The sequence below is a fragment of the Perca flavescens genome, chromosome 9 (genome assembly GCF_004354835.1).
Source record: "Perca flavescens isolate YP-PL-M2 chromosome 9, PFLA_1.0, whole genome shotgun sequence".
Classification (NCBI taxonomy): Eukaryota; Metazoa; Chordata; class Actinopteri; order Perciformes; family Percidae; genus Perca; species Perca flavescens.
The window spans coordinates 9,894,989-9,910,825 of record NC_041339.1 but is presented as its reverse complement, the minus strand read 5'-3'; the positions used below and the strand labels follow the sequence as shown (position 1 = coordinate 9,910,825).

General features: G+C 41.7%; 1 protein-coding gene across 3 annotated transcripts in view; it reads right to left on the bottom strand.

Annotated features, from left to right (window-relative positions):
- Positions 1-15,837, bottom strand: part of c9h19orf44 (chromosome 9 C19orf44 homolog) — an 80,760-nt gene that overhangs the window by 30,204 nt on the left and 34,719 nt on the right. For all 3 annotated transcript variants that reach the window (XM_028586800.1, XM_028586798.1, XM_028586799.1), the window contains one exon: positions 627-1,098. In XM_028586800.1, the coding sequence (XP_028442601.1) occupies positions 627-1,098 (472 nt within the window). The remainder of the gene's footprint in view (positions 1-626; positions 1,099-15,837) is intronic.

Genomic DNA, 15,837 nt, shown 5'->3' with positions numbered 1-15,837 from the left:
TCGGGGTGGTGGATGGGTCAGAAAACACAGGACTTTCACCCCGGAGACCGGGGATCGCGTCCCGCGTGTTGCAGATCCTTTGTCCCGCGTGTTGCAGTTCCTTTGTCCCGCGTGTTGCAGTTCCTTTGTCGGCGTGTCCCACGTGTGACGGTTCCTTTCCCCATTCTTTTTTTTTTCCTAACCACAACCGTCCAGTTATTGTGGCGTTTCATTTCCCCGTTGTGGCGTTTCATTTCCCGGTTGTTGTGTGCCCCTGCGCCCGTGGATCGTGACACGCGAGTGGCGGCCCGTCCCGTTGTTTTGGCCGGCGTGTGGCGCCTCATTTCCCCGTTGTTGCGTCCCCCAGAGCAGGTTCGAAAAGCGTCACCTGTACACGTTCAAAAGTCGTTGCATATACACGAAAAAAACGTCAAAATCGTAACCTGTACACAAATTTATGAATCAAAATAACGTGACTATTACACGACGTGGCGTGAGACCGGGTTGGCCTCTACCACATCTCAGGGCGCTTTCACCCCTGCCTTGTTTAGTTCGGCTGAATCACAATAGAGTTTGTTTGCCCAACAAACAAACTATAGTTGTGAAAACGCCCTTAAATATACAAATGTCATGTAGGGCAGACTAACCTGTGGGCCATGTTAAAGACAGTGGAATGGGCTGAGTCTGTACTTCTGCCTCTTTTAAAACCATTCTAGTTGAAGCATGCCTCCTTGACTTGCGTGTTAGGCTCCGGCTGTCATGTGATACAGAGAATCTGGAGTCACTGATCCTGCGTGTTTGACTGTGATCTGGGGTCTGTGAGGTGCAGGAGCAACTTGTGTCTGAGAAAGTGCTCGAGTAATTATCTTCTGTCCTCTCACAGGACACATCTGAATCCTCCTCGCTGACCTCTGGTACCACCTTCTCTTCATCTCCATCTTCTTGCAAGTGCTCTGAAATCTGGTTGACACTGTATTTTGACTCTATCCTGCTCTCACTCTCGAAGTCACTTTGGTAGTCCAATGCGCCCTCCTGCTGCTCCTCTTTCTTCTCCTTCTCCTTATATTGTTGATGTCTGTTAGGGGATCCGGGAAGAGGGACGCTGTGTTTGACTTCTCTCTGTTTAGGCAGTAGGAAGAAAGCAAACCATCAGCCAAGAGCTTGATCTATGGTTCTGTGGAGTCTCACAGTGGAAATCAATGTATCAGTGAACCCATGCACACCTGGGCCTTTTATGTCCGAGCATGGGCCACGTAATGGTGTGTCTTAAAGTGATATCCACATCAACTCTCCTAGTGGGTCAGTCCCGAGTACATATGGAATAGGTAACTTTGTGGGGAGATAGTCTCATTACGATAGAGAACTGTTATTGCTAATTTGTATAATAATTCAAACGTGTTATAAATACAAAATTAAGTGTAATATTTCTATTTTGAAATAAGCTACATTTGATTGATCAATAAATTATCAGTGATATTGAATATACAGTGTAACGGACCACCATGGTTCGGCATGCATGTGAACCGCGATTAATTGCAGAGTTTAACCTTCATAGTGTAAAACTTGACACTAAGTTAATGGGGCGCAGCAGAAAGACAGAGCGGGATGACGCCACTTGTTCAGGGCAATGCAGCGGTTGCAACTGTGGTTTTCATGCTTCTTTCTGTACAGCTCGCATCAGGTGTTAAAAACAACTAACAAAACACTGGACTACTTTTAACGTGACTACGAGATGTTTTTAACTGGTCATGAAACTGTCTTAATTTAATACTGATGCCATCAGACGGCAGCGCAGCCCACCACACGGACAGACAGGAGTCAAAGCTTCACGCCCCTCAGCAGTGGCTCCTCGCTGCACTGCTGGTCTCCAGGGCCACATGGTCACCGGATTAGCCCTGGCTTCACAACAGAGCGTTAAGGTCCAGTCAAAACAATGCAGCTTAGCTGGCTTATCAGTGCCAGACGCATGTGTATATAGTGGCTGTGGATGAGAGTGAGGCTGGCTGCTGAAAAGAGGTTTTGCCGCTTGTGTTTCGCTTCGGCGCTGGCTATTAACTCTTTGGGGGGGGGCGCCAAAACTTTCTCTGTGCAGGAAAAACCATGGTCTTGGCCAAGATGTTGCACCTGAACACACTGCAAAGACTACATCAAGCGGAAAACTACCATGTACGTTCTGCGCTTGGGTGAGAGGAAATAACTCTCCATGCCATCAGGCCACAATAATCTATTCATCATTAAAAAAAGAAAACCAGATATACAAACCGTTGCTACATGACAAGATCACCTATAAAAAGAGAAAAAGCTCAATTTTACTACATTTCAGTTAGTCAGCCAATTTGTCTGTTTGTCTAATAAAGTAGAGACATATCTACAATTTAGTAATAAGTATAATACAAATAATCATATTAAATTATGTTATGTGGCCATCAGATTTTTGTAAGTGCATTTTTGGTAGGTAAAACTATCAATCAATTATTACTTTATACCTACCATTTTACAACAGTGCATAGAGCAATAACATAAGTGAAAAGACTTATGTTCTCAGTTCAACCACTTTCACAAAAACTTACTTGGTGGTGAAAATAAAGGCAAAGATTAACTTTATTACTCAACTGTTTTACCTATGTATGTAACATTTGCTATGTGTGCGCAGTTGTTTTTCAATGAGGCTGATGATTGTAACAGGCCTTTACGGTATGTTCATTTTTGGTTTCACTTTTAGATAACTACTTAAAACTGCACAATCAATACGTTACGGAGCATTTTGGCATCTTTCAGTTCATTGTTTTGGTTTAATGCCCCTATACTGTTTTGGTTCAGTCTCACTGCTCTAGTCACACTTGTTTCAGCAGCAGGCTGCTGTTTTCAGAGGAAAGGCTCTAATAACCCACTATATGCAACTTGCTTAGCATCAAGACAATTATTCACAGGAGTCGGTGGGGACTTAAACAGAGCTATAAGTAGAGTGAATATTGGATTTATAATAGATGTTTGCTCTGTGTCTTCTGGGTGTATAAATAATCAACTGCTTGATAATAGAGTTGCTGTATCAACTTAAAAGTTAATAATAATTAAGGCTGAAAGAAGCGTTGGACGGGCCCTGGCGGACGCCGCTCCTTGCGGCTGTGCATTTGCGCGGCACACAGATACTGGAAATCATCACCAATGAAAAGGGAACTCCCTGCTGAGTTCAATGATACCTCACACAAGACTCTACGTCCTACAGTTAATTAACTGTGAAAGCGGGCGTGGCCAAAGCATAGGGGTCAGGGCAAACCTTTATCAATAAAAAAGTCTCTGCTGAGTTCATTGATACCTCACATAAGACTCTACCTTAAATGGGTCACCAATTATGAAAGGGGTGTGGCTTAAGCATAGGGGGGCGGGCCAAACCATCACCAATGAATAAGGAACTCTCTGCTGAGTTCTATAGCCACTTTCCGACCGGAGGGATTTTTGCAGTTCCTAGAACATAACTTTCCTAGAACCCTTTTTTTCTTGTGTTCCGACTGGACCAATTTGGGGATTTTTAAGTTCCTCTGACCCCAGTTCCTGTAACTCTTTCAGCTCCTACTTCAGGGCAGGGTCTTTTTGCTGTTCCCTTTTTCGCATAGGAATCATAGACTGTTAATATACAGTATATGATAGGAACCTAGGTCAAAGAAGCTCGGGTTTCCAGACAGAGACCAACAACGGGACAATTTTAACAATTTTCGCCATCTTATTCATCACTAAATTCACTTCTGACGTTTTAGGCAAGAAATGAACTGTTTAGATTTCAAATATAGGCAGTCTTGCATAAACTGATGCCGAATTGACAATTTGCTTCAAAGTTTACAGAGTTGAGAAGCTCCACGAAGTGACGACACAGCCAGCTAGCGCCTGCCCCGGCCGCTAGCTCGTCGCTCGGCCAGTCATGCTCAGAGACCCCGCTGTAAGCTGGAGGTCTCTCAGACCGGTCTCGTAAATAAGAGGCTTTTATTTCGCCGTTGACGGATTGTTTGCTTAACTATTACAACAAATGTCCATCATAAGATTAACGGGAACCTGTGGTTAACTGCCTTTTGACAACCTCGCTGGCCGGTCGTCACACATGCACACACACACACGTCCACAACGCAGCAGGCAGAGGCGGGGGTCAGAGAGATACCCGTTTCTCTTCGGGAGACTTGTTTAAATTATGACAAATATACAGGACAGGCCAAAACTTTGGACACACCTTCTCATTCAATGAGTTTTCTTTATTTTCATGACTATTTACATTGTAGATTCTCACTGAAGGCATCAAAACTATGAATGAACACATGTGGAATTATGTTTTATGCGCATTTGCGCGGCACTTAGATGCCGTGAATCGTCAACAATGAAAAGGGAACTTCCCGCCAAGTACAACGATAGCTCACACAAGACTCTACGTCATATGGTTCATTAGCTGTGAAAAGGGGCGTGGCAAAAGCGTAGGGGGCGGGTCAAACCATCACCAATTAAAAAGAAAGTCTGTGCTGAGTTCAATGATACCTCACACAAGAATCTACCTTAGATGGGTCAGCATTTATTCAAAAGGGCGTGGCTTCAACATAGGGGGCGGGCCAAACCATCACCAATGAAGAAGGAAGTCTCTGCTGAGTTCATTGATACCTCACACAAGGGTCTATCTTAAATGGTTCAAATTTTAAGAAAGGGGGCGGGTCAAACCATCACCAATGAAGAAAGAAGTCTCTGCTGAGTTCAATGACACCTCACACAAGACTCTACCTTAAACGGTTCAAATGTTATGAAAGGGGCGTGGCCTGATTAAATGGGCGTGGCCATATTATAGGGGGCGGCTCAGTATCACACGTAGACCACACATTCTGAGTTTCATGCAAATCGGATGATGTTTGTCATATAAGGCAGATTTCCTGTTGCCAGCGGGGGGGCGCTATGACCAAAAGTCAATTTTGGCCTGTAGGTGTCCTCAGGCATGGACCCTTGTCAATTCTGAGAAATGTCGGGCAGACACAACAACGTACACTCAAGTTACAACAACTTCTTTGTTCATCGCTGAACACTCAAAATGGTTGCCACGCCACGCCCACACCGTCTGACGAAAAGTTTTTCTTTTAATACATTTTCATCGTTAAGGTGTTGGGATGGTACAGACCAAGTTTGAAGTCCATTGGATGAAATCTCTAGGAGGAGTTCGTTGAAGTATAGCACCTTGACTTTTAGGCCTACTTCCTGTTGCCACTAGGGGGCGCTATGACTTTAAGTAAATATCGACCGTTATTTGTCCTCAGGGTTGGACTCTTATGAATCCTGAAAAGTTTCGAGGTAATCGGACAACGTACGCTCGAGTTACACCCACTTCCTGTTTCGGCGGCGATACGCACAAAATGGCTGCCCCGCCACGGCCACGCCCTATGACGAAAAGTTTTTCTTTTAACAACATTTCATCTTTAACGTCTTAAGATGGCACAGACCGAGTTTGAAGTTGATCGGATGAAATCTCTAGGAAGAGTTCGTTAAAGTACGACATGTGGAAATGGCCAAAATCGCACTAATTTCGAACTTTGAAATCAAAATGGCGGACTTCCTGTTGGGTTTAAGGTATGGCTCTAATGAAGTTTTTGGTACATCTTGACATGATACATATGTTTACCAAGTTTCGTGAGTCTACGTTAAACGCACTGCAGGGGCTCAATCTTTTTAACTTACTTCCGGTGTTCCCATGTTACAAACGCTAGTTTGCTGCTCCAGCAAAAACTTACTCAACTCTGCTTTATTGTTTAAATTAGTGGCTATTTGCCTGGATTGCATTTGAATTACAATTGTTCTACTCAAGCACTTATATTTAGCTTCATTTACAGCGACTGACTCGCTGAATTTACAATTGTTAAAACGCTGTTAGCTACTTTAGCTTAGCCATTAGCAATGGCTAATTCCTCTCCCTATCCTGCTCTTTTTTGCTCTGTGTGTCAAATGTTTAGCTATTCCTCTGCCTCCTTTAGTGATAACGATACATGTAATAAATGTAGTATATTCGCTGCTCTGGAGGCAAGGCTTAGTGAATTTGAGGCACGGCTCCGCACCATGGAATCAGAATCGTATGCTTCCGTAGCTAGCCAGCGCCATGTAGCTAATGCGGGCCAACATACTGTAGCTTCTGTAGCTTCTGCTAGCTGTCCTCCGGCAGACCTCGAGCAGCCGGGCGAGTGGGTGACTGTCGGAGGGAAGCGTTGCGTTAGAGGGAAGCGTAGCGTTAGATCTAAACCAGGGAGTGCACATGATGATGGTCGCTCTAAACCGGAGCGTCTTCGCCTCTCCAACAGTTTCTCCCTACTCAGTGATACACCCGCTGAGAAGCCAATTCTGGTTATTGGGAGCTGTATAATGCAATATGTGAAGCCGGCGGCCCCGGCAGCTACAGTCATATGTGTCCCCGGGGCCAGAGTGGGCGATATAGGAACCCATCTAAAGCTGCTGGCTAAAAAGAACCGTAAATACAGTAAGATCATACTTCACGTAGGGGGTAATGGTCGTAAATCGGAGATCACTAAAATTAATGTTGAGTCACTTTGTACATACGCAAAGACAATGTCGGACTCAGTAGTTTTCTCTGGAACCCTGTCAAACCTGACCAATGATGAAATGTACAGCCGTACGTAATCCTTCCACCGCTGGTTGTCGGGGTGGTGCCCAGCTAATGATGTGGGCTATGTGAATAACTGGAGGGCGTTCTGGGGAAAGCCTGGTCTGATTGAGAGAGACGGCATTCATCCCACCTGGGACGGAGCTGCTCTCATATCGAAAAATCTGACAGAGTTATCAGACATAAACCATGACAACCCAATTTTGATATTAGTAATCAGAGGTGCAGTGCAATGCACCCCTCTGTGCTTCCGTTGGAGCAGTCACCCACTCATAGTCTAATAAGCACGGTGTCTGTCCCCCGGATCAGATCGGTTAAATCAAAGGTAAACAAAAGATGCACTATACTTAACAACCTAATTGGAATTAAAACGACTGCAACGATAGAACAAAATAGGAAAATTAGATGTGGACTATTCAATATTAGATCTCTGTCTTCTAAAGCAGTATTGGTAAACGATTTGATATCAGATAATCAAATTGATCTATTCTGTCTTACTGAAACCTGGCTGGGCCATGAAGAATATGTTAGTCTAAATGAAGCCACTCCTGCCAGTCATATTAATACTCAAATTCCTAGAGGCTAAAGGCAAGGAGGGGGAGTTGCAGCCATCTTTGATTCAACCCTGTTAATTAATTCTAAACCTAAACTAAATTATAACTCGTTTGAAAGTCTTGTTCTTAATCTTCAACATCCAAAATGGAAAACATTACAGCCAATTATATCCGTTGTTATTTACAGGGCTCCAGGTCCGTATTCTGAATTTTTATCTGAATTCTCAGAGTTTAGTCCTTAAATCAGACAAAGTACTTATTGTAGGTGATTTTAATATCCATGTGGACGTTGACAATGATAGCCTTAGTACTGCTTTCAACTCATTACTGGATTCAATCGGTTTCAATCAGAGTGTGCACAAGGTGACGCACTGTTTTAACCACACCCTCGACCTTGTGCTGGTATATGGTACTGAAATTGAGGATTTAATAATATTTCTGCAGAATTCGGTATTATCAGATCATTCTTTAATTACTTTCGAATTCTTACTACCTGACCATACTAAACCAGATAGCAGCTTCTACACTAGATGCCTATCTGACAGCGCTATAGCTAAATTTAAGGAAGATATTCCAACAGCATTCGACTCTATGTCATGCCTTAACATAACAGAGGACCTTTATGTTAACCTCAGTCCCTCTCAAATTGATAAATTTGTAGACGGTGCTACGACTTGCCTACGGACGACCTTAGACTCTGTTGCTCCCCTAAAAACGAAGATGATGAAGCAAAGGAAACTAGCACCTTGGTATAACTCCCAAACTCGCAAATTAAAACAAATCTCGCGAAACCTCGAAAGTAAGTGGCGTTCCACCAAAGTGGAAGAATCCCATTTGGATTGGCAAGAAAGTCTCAAAACCTATAGGAAGGCCCTAAGAAAGGCCAGATCAGACTATTACACTTCATTAATAGAAGAAAATAACAACAACCCAAGGTTTCTTTTCAGCACTGTAGCCAGGCTGACAGATAGCCACAGCTCTACTGAGCCATCTATTCCTCTAGCTCTGAGTAGTGATGACTTCATGAGCTTCTTTAATGATAAAATTATAACAATAAGAGATAAAATTCATTACCTTTTGCCCTCAACTTCTAACAGTTCACCTTTAAATGCAGGACCGCTAGAAAGAACAACTAGTCCCGACATATACTTAGACTGCTTTTATCCTATAGACCTCCAACAATTAATGTTAAAGATATCCTCAGCTAAGCCATCTACCTGTCTCTTAGACCACATCCCAACGAGACTACTCAAAGAAGCATTACCCGTGGTTAACACTTCATTACTAGATATGATCAATATGTCTTTATTAACAGGTTATGTACCGCAGTCATTTAAAATAGCTGTGATAAAACCTCTTCTGAAAAAAACCACCCTCGATCCTGAGGTCTTTGCAAACTATAGACCTATATCTAACCTTCCCTTTCTATCAAAGATCCTTGAGAAAGTGGTTGCTAATCAGTTATGTGATTTTCTACATAGCAATAGTTTATTTGATGACTTTCAATCAGGATTTAGAAAGCATCATAGCACAGAGACGGCACTGGTGAAAATTACTAACTGCTGCAGACAAAGGACTCCATTCTTATTTTACTACATCTTAGTGCTGCATTTGACACTATTGACCATACAATCCTGTTGCAGAGATTGGAACACGTTCCACAAGGCTCAGTGCTTGGACCAATTCTATTCTCCTTATATATGCTTCCTATTAGGAAACACTCTAACTTTCACTGTTATGCGGATGACACCCAATTTTACTTGTCAATCAAACCAGACGAAACTAGTCAGCTAGCTAAACTTCAAGCGTGCATTAAAGATATAACATCCTGGATGACCTATAATTTTCTGATGTTAAACTCTAACAAAACTGAAGTTATTGTGCTGGGCCCTAAACACCTCCGAACCTCATTATCTAAAGACATAGCTACTCTGGATGGTATTGCCTTGGCCTCCAGCACTACTGTCAGAAATCTAGGGGTTATTTTTGATCAGGATATATCCTTTAACACCCATCTAAAACAAACCTTGCCAAAATTAGGAATATCCTGTCTCAAAACAATGCTGAAAAACTAGTCCATGCATTTTTTACTTCCAGGCTGGACTATTGTAATTCCCTACTGTCAGGTTGTTCAAATAAGTCCCTTAAGACTCTCCAGCTGATCCAGAATGCTGCAGCGCGTGTTCTCACAAGAACTAAGAAAAGAGATCATATTTCTCCTGTATTAGCTTCTCTGCATTGGCTTCCTGTAAAATACAGGATTGATTTTAAAATCCTTCTCCTGACCTACAAAGCTCTAAATGGTCAAGCATCATCATATCTAGAAGAGCTCCTAATACCTTATTGTCCCACTAGAGCACTGCGCTCCCAGAATGCAGAGTTACTTGTGGTACCTAGAGTCTCTAAAAGTAGAATGGGAGCAAGAGCCTTTAGTTATCAGGCTCCTCTCCTATGGAACCAGCTCCCAATCTGGGTTCGGGGGCAGAAACTGTCACCTCATTCAAGAATGAACTTAAAACTCTTATAGTTTAGGGAGTGAGGAGTTGCAGTGTCCAACTAACTGGCCCACCTGCTTCTCTTCATAATTGTTAGATTAATAACATATAACAAAAGTAGAGGGAGGCAGGCCGGCAAAGCCCAATGCGGCAGGGGAGAGTTCAAAGCCCGAACAGGCTACCTCTCCTTATGTCCTGTCTCTCTTAGTTACGCTGTTATAGTTTTAGACTGCCAGGGGACTTCCTTCCTTCCTTTGACACACTGAACTGCTCTCTCCTCTCCCTTTCTATTACCATTTATGTGCATCCCGTCCCAGAAATGCTTGTTACTAATCCTAGCTTAGCCCTTATGTTTTTTCATCCAGCGTATTTCCTTGGAGAACCTTGGCACCAAGATCCTGGTTGCAGCTGTCGCCATGGTCTTGCTGCACTCCCTGCTGAGCTCAGCGGTGCCTGGGTCTGTCCGAGGTTTCTTCCCAAGAGGGAGTTTTTTCTCGCCACTGTCGCACTGCTTGCTCTTGAGGGAATTACGGGAATTACTGGAATTGTTGGAATTGTTGGGGCTTTGTAAATCATAGAGTGTGGTCTAGACCTACTCTATCTGTAAAGTGTCTTGAGATAACTCTTGTTATGATTTGATACTATAAATAAAATTGAATTGAAATAGAGGAGGGCTGGTGATCCCATCCTCCGGATGTGTCACAGTCATCACAGCAACAGAGAAAGCCACCAGGAGGATGATGAATGAACTCTGTGAAAAAGATGTGCCACCTATCAAGGGTTCTCCTTGCTGTTAAAGGAACACGCTGACTTATTGGGACTTTAGCTTATTCACTGTATCCCCCAGAGTTAGATAAGTCCATACATACCCTTCTCATCTCCATGCGTGTCGTAACTCTGTCTGACGCACCCACTGCTAGCCTAGTTAAGCACAGATCCTAGTGGTAACCGGCTCCATCTAGCCTACTGCTCCCAATAAGTGACAAAATGACGCCAACATTTTCCTATTTACATGTTGTGATTTGTATAGTCCAGCGTATACAAATAACAAGGTCACATGAGACACTGCCATCTTCTAACCGGATACATACTGGGAACTACTGTATATTCTCAGAAGGCGAAGCACTGCTACTTGGGCAGAGTTATTAGCGCAACATCTGAAAAGCACCATTGTTACTCTCTGCTCCTCACCACGGGGCTTCTCAATAAACCTGTTTGAGTCGTGATCGTATCATTAACTCGGATCAGTTGAGTCCTACTACAATTTAGAGATGTTCCGATACCAGTATCGGTATCGGCTCGGATACTGCCTAAAACGCTGGTATCGGTAAGTACTGGAGTTTATGCACCGATCCCATACCACGTAATAAAGCCCTAAAGAAAACATACGTTAAAGTAGTTTATTTATATTCTTTTTCCGTTATAACAGACTGTCAAATTGGATAATAAAAGCAAGTTCTACGGCATTCATTGTTTGTATTTGTCCATGTTTCACAAAGAGTTTAACCTGAGCCAGACAGACAACAAAGATAATAAAATAATATCACATCCATACAGGGATAGTAGTATACAATTGTTAAAACATAATAAAATACATGACACACTGGTATCGGATCGGTACTCGGTATCGGCCAATATGCAAGCTCAAGCATCGGGAAGCAAAAAATGGTATCGGGCCATCTCTACTACAATTCAATCTAAAAATGATAACAGCGCCACACGCAAACCTCTTGCAACATTTGCTACTACTAGTCCTAGCCATCTTAACTGCCAAAAGCTTTATAACTTACAATTTCATAGACAACACAACTTCACAAGTAAACTCAAGCGACTAAGTGAGCAGAGACAGTCCGAGACAGGTTATAGGAACTTCCCGAACCACAGACTCAGAGCCAGAAACATTGCAAACTCGCAGACTATGAGACTCACTCGAGGACTCAGTCAGTTGTGCGAATCAGCCAGCTACATTGTCAGGAGTTGATCTGTGGAGCAAGTCTCTTCTCGAGTCAGGGTGAAAAGCAAATCCACAACAAAAGCCATTCTTTCACTTCTGAAATAACATACAATGTTCTGCACGTAGCCTATATTAAAGCGTAACTCTTGCCAAAATGCAACCTAGGGTCTTTTTGTGAATGTACCTGAGTCAAACTTTCATTTTAAAAGCATAATTAGGATGGAAACGCCACTTTTAAGATTTAACGTATTTTAGTTTTTTGGTCAAATGGCCTTTTGAATTAGCCTGACGTGGTCCTACTCAGAATGTGAGTCTGAAACTGCTCCATTGGGCTGTGATTATGGGGCGTGTTCCAACCGAACCAGGAAAAAAAATGCCTCTGCATTCATTGGATAGACCACTGGTTCTCAACCTTTTTTGTGCCAGCGCCCCCCTATCCATTATCCAGGTCCCTAACGCCCCCCATCAAATATTATGTAGGCTAATTGCCACAAATATTAATGATTACGCCTTGATATAGGCCTATTATTGTTGTTACTATTGTTATCAAAAATAATCAAAAAATCAAATAACTGAATGACAAACACATGTATTAGTTTCCCATGTATCAAAAAAGCCATGTAAGTAGAAATGTTATATATTTACAGGTTTTTAAAAAAAATGCAACCATTTGACATTCAAATTAAAAACCAGCAGCCAATCAGAACGACTAGATATGTAACATTCAAACTATAATTAGGTATTATCAGAAGACCTGCTGCATGTCCCTGGTGTGAACCACAGCATCTTTAGAAGATGACTATAATTTGAATGTCCTTTTTTGTTTGTGAAGTGACCTCGGGTGTCATGAAAGGCACTTTAAATAAAATGTATTATTATTATTACAAACACTAACAGTAGCCAATCAGAAACAGCTTAGCAATTTAACATTCAAATCTATTTTTCATTCAAATCTAAATGTTCCAACGGAAAACAAGCTGGCACTTATCAAGGGGTAAAAGCAGAAGAATAACACACACACACACACACACACACACAAAAGTATTTTGGTGATGACAAACGACTTGAAGAACGACGCCTACTGCCGAATGGAAATAAGTTTACAACCTTTGAAAGTTAGTGAGAGCCCTTTTTTGATGATCCTAGAAGAGTCTAGGTTAGAACCCATAGCAAAGCAAAATTGAAGATGAGATCTCCTTTATGTCACATTTACATCTCCTAGATATAAATGAGCACTAATCGAGACAAAAGTGGTTCTCATTCTTCTCAAATGTCTCTCTGAGAATTAAGTCTCACATTGAGCACTGTGCAAGTTCTCTAAATTCTCTCACAGCTGTCTCTTTTCCTGATCTCAACTAAGAGAAAAATGAGACATACTGTGCTGCTTTCAAATATGTCTCAATTTGATCTCCGTTATATCTCAGTGAGAAATATACATGGTTCTGTCTCTCACTTCTCACTATTTGAGTTCTCAGATTCTCTTACAGTTGTCTCTTTTCTAGTGTTTCAGCAAAAAGGAAAAATTAGAGTATGCAAGCTCTCAAATTAGTCTCAGTATGAGACATTATTTAATATTATACCATAATCATATCTCAGTTTATCTCATCGCAAAATTTGAGAAAAGAAGTAATCAATTCAGGCAAATAATTTGAGATATATGGTTTATTTACATAATGTTCAACTTACAAAATGTGTTGATTTCTGACACAAGCCATACAATTCATTAATTACAATTTTGAGTTCCAAAACTTAAATTATTCGCAATGCGGTGACGTTACTCCAAGAATCCTACCTCATGTGTGATAAAAGAGTCTGTTATTACTATTACCACTACTAGCTATTACTTTCCGTTAGTTGTTATCCTTTACAGAGAGCTTTGCCGTTTCTTCCAAACTCGAGCCATTTCTGCCCCACACTGCACAACGGGCAGTGCAGTAACCGCCGAAAGAAGAAGAAGAAGCTGAACGTTGCACGCGCGGGAGACGTGACCGTTAACTTCTGGGGGGAGGCAAATTTACGAATCCCACTATGGTAGCGCCAAGACCCGCCCTACGAAGCAGCTCGATTGGTTGGGATTAGGCTTTTCACCTCGAGTGGTTAAGGTTAGAATAGCGGATTGGTCAGGAGATAGGACCTGAACAAATAATGGCCAATAGTAGTCATTGGAGGGCGGGTCTTGACGCTACCATAGTGGGATTTGTAATTTCGCTGGGGGGAGAGAAGTGTCCGTTGGTCACTGCTGCTGCACCTGTTGGCTTTTGCCCCTGCCACGCCAAAGAGGTAAGAATGAAATTCTTTTGACATTATCATAAGGTGAAATATTAACAGTTGTGGCGACGGAGTGGTCCACTGGAAGGTGGGGATTAGGTAATTAGGTGTCTGTCCAACAAGTAATTGACAAAGAAACTCCGAACTGTAACGTTATTTTTATTCAGACCGTCGAAAATGGGATGGTTGGCTAAGTTAACGTTAGCTAACGGCTAACGTTAGGTTCTACGTTGCATATCAAACTGGGGGTCCTTGAAATGAAAACAGTTTGAGAACCACTGATGTACAGTAACGTTAAGTTACACTTGTGAAATATCTAATTGAAATATTGATTAGCCTACATGTTACCAGATGTTCATTTATTTATTCAGTTTCTTTGACTGTGAAATTCTAGAAAACCATGATTTGATTTGACTTTTGATTTAAAAAAATGAAGGTCACGAATTGATTAAATTTAAATTTGACTTAGTTGACTGGAGTCGCCCTCCTATTTTTGCTCTACACTAAACATCTCTGATGAAATTTCAGATCAGCAAGTTCATAACATATTGTGTCACGAGTCCGTATGTTGTGAGCAGATTTTCTGCAAAAGCTCACCCAAGAATAAGGATGCTATCATGGTTCACGATCTTTAAATTATTTTAATCTTGGTGGTTTTATAGGTTATAAAACTAACAATCAATTAGGAAAATAATTTGATTTGATTTTTGCTCATTTTGATACCATTCTTGCCTCAAAAATATGAAGTGAATTAGGTTAAAATAGTGTCTATTTATATTATACTTAGCGTTAATGATCTAAAATGTATTTTTTTCATTAACAGGATGGAGAAAAACAAAGTGCTGGCAAAAAAGAGGCTACGGGTTCCCACTCAGAAAATGAAGAACCTGAGCTCCCCTCCCCCAAATGAGCAATCTGGTAAGTATTAAGGTAATAGTTTCTGTTATATACGGGGGATAATAATCATAACATTATGGTCCAAATGATGTCTAAAAATACCAGTCTAAATTGTTGTGGCCAAATAGAAATAGAAATTAAACATTCTCTGTCTCTCTCTCTCTCTCAGGGTGTGTTGCATTCGTCAGATGGGAGGATGGTTATACCGGCAAAATCTTTAAAGGATCTGACATTTTGGCAAGAGATGAGGCTCCTGTGCAGCTGCAAGATCTTAGATCAGGAGATCCTGTTTTACCAGTGGTCAGATGGAAAATTTTATAGGGCCACTGTTGAATATATTTCAGGGGAAGATCAGGCTAAGCCGCCAAAAGGCCACCCAACTCCACAGGAGTCCTTTTTAAATATGTTAAAAGGCGATAAGCCATCAGACTCAACGTCAGGGTTGGACACCATTATAATAGATAGGAGCCCACTGTCTGAGCATGGCGAGAAAATCCCATCGCTGAATCCATCACCTGACAGGGGACATGCAACAGGCCGCAACACAGCTGGACCACCACCCTATGGGTAGGTTTGTCATGATTATTACATAATCGCCTGGGCCCATGAGTTCCAAACTTTTAATCATTATCCGATCAGATTTGGCAAAGTTCAAAACCAAAAAAGCAGCATTAGGATAACTTTGTTATCCAATCTATGATAATAGAATAGGCTCTATGCACAGCTCCACTACTTCCTGAACTTAAGGCTGCTCTTTTATTTCCTGCCCTACATTATTGGACAAACTGATTAATCCACGTGTGTCTGAGTCACAATGGTCAGACACAAGTGGATTAATCAGTTTGTCCAATAATGTAAGACAGGAAACAAAGGAGCTGCCTTAAGTTCATGAAGTAATGGAGCTGTGCGTAGAGCCCTTTACTGTATTTCAGTAAATAGTATGTGAATGACTCGTGGGCCCGGATGAAAATTATTTGCTATTATTTTTGCTTAATGATCAGAATCGTTTACGTTCATCTGTTTAAATTAATCTGTTGAAAAATGTTTATAGATTTCAAA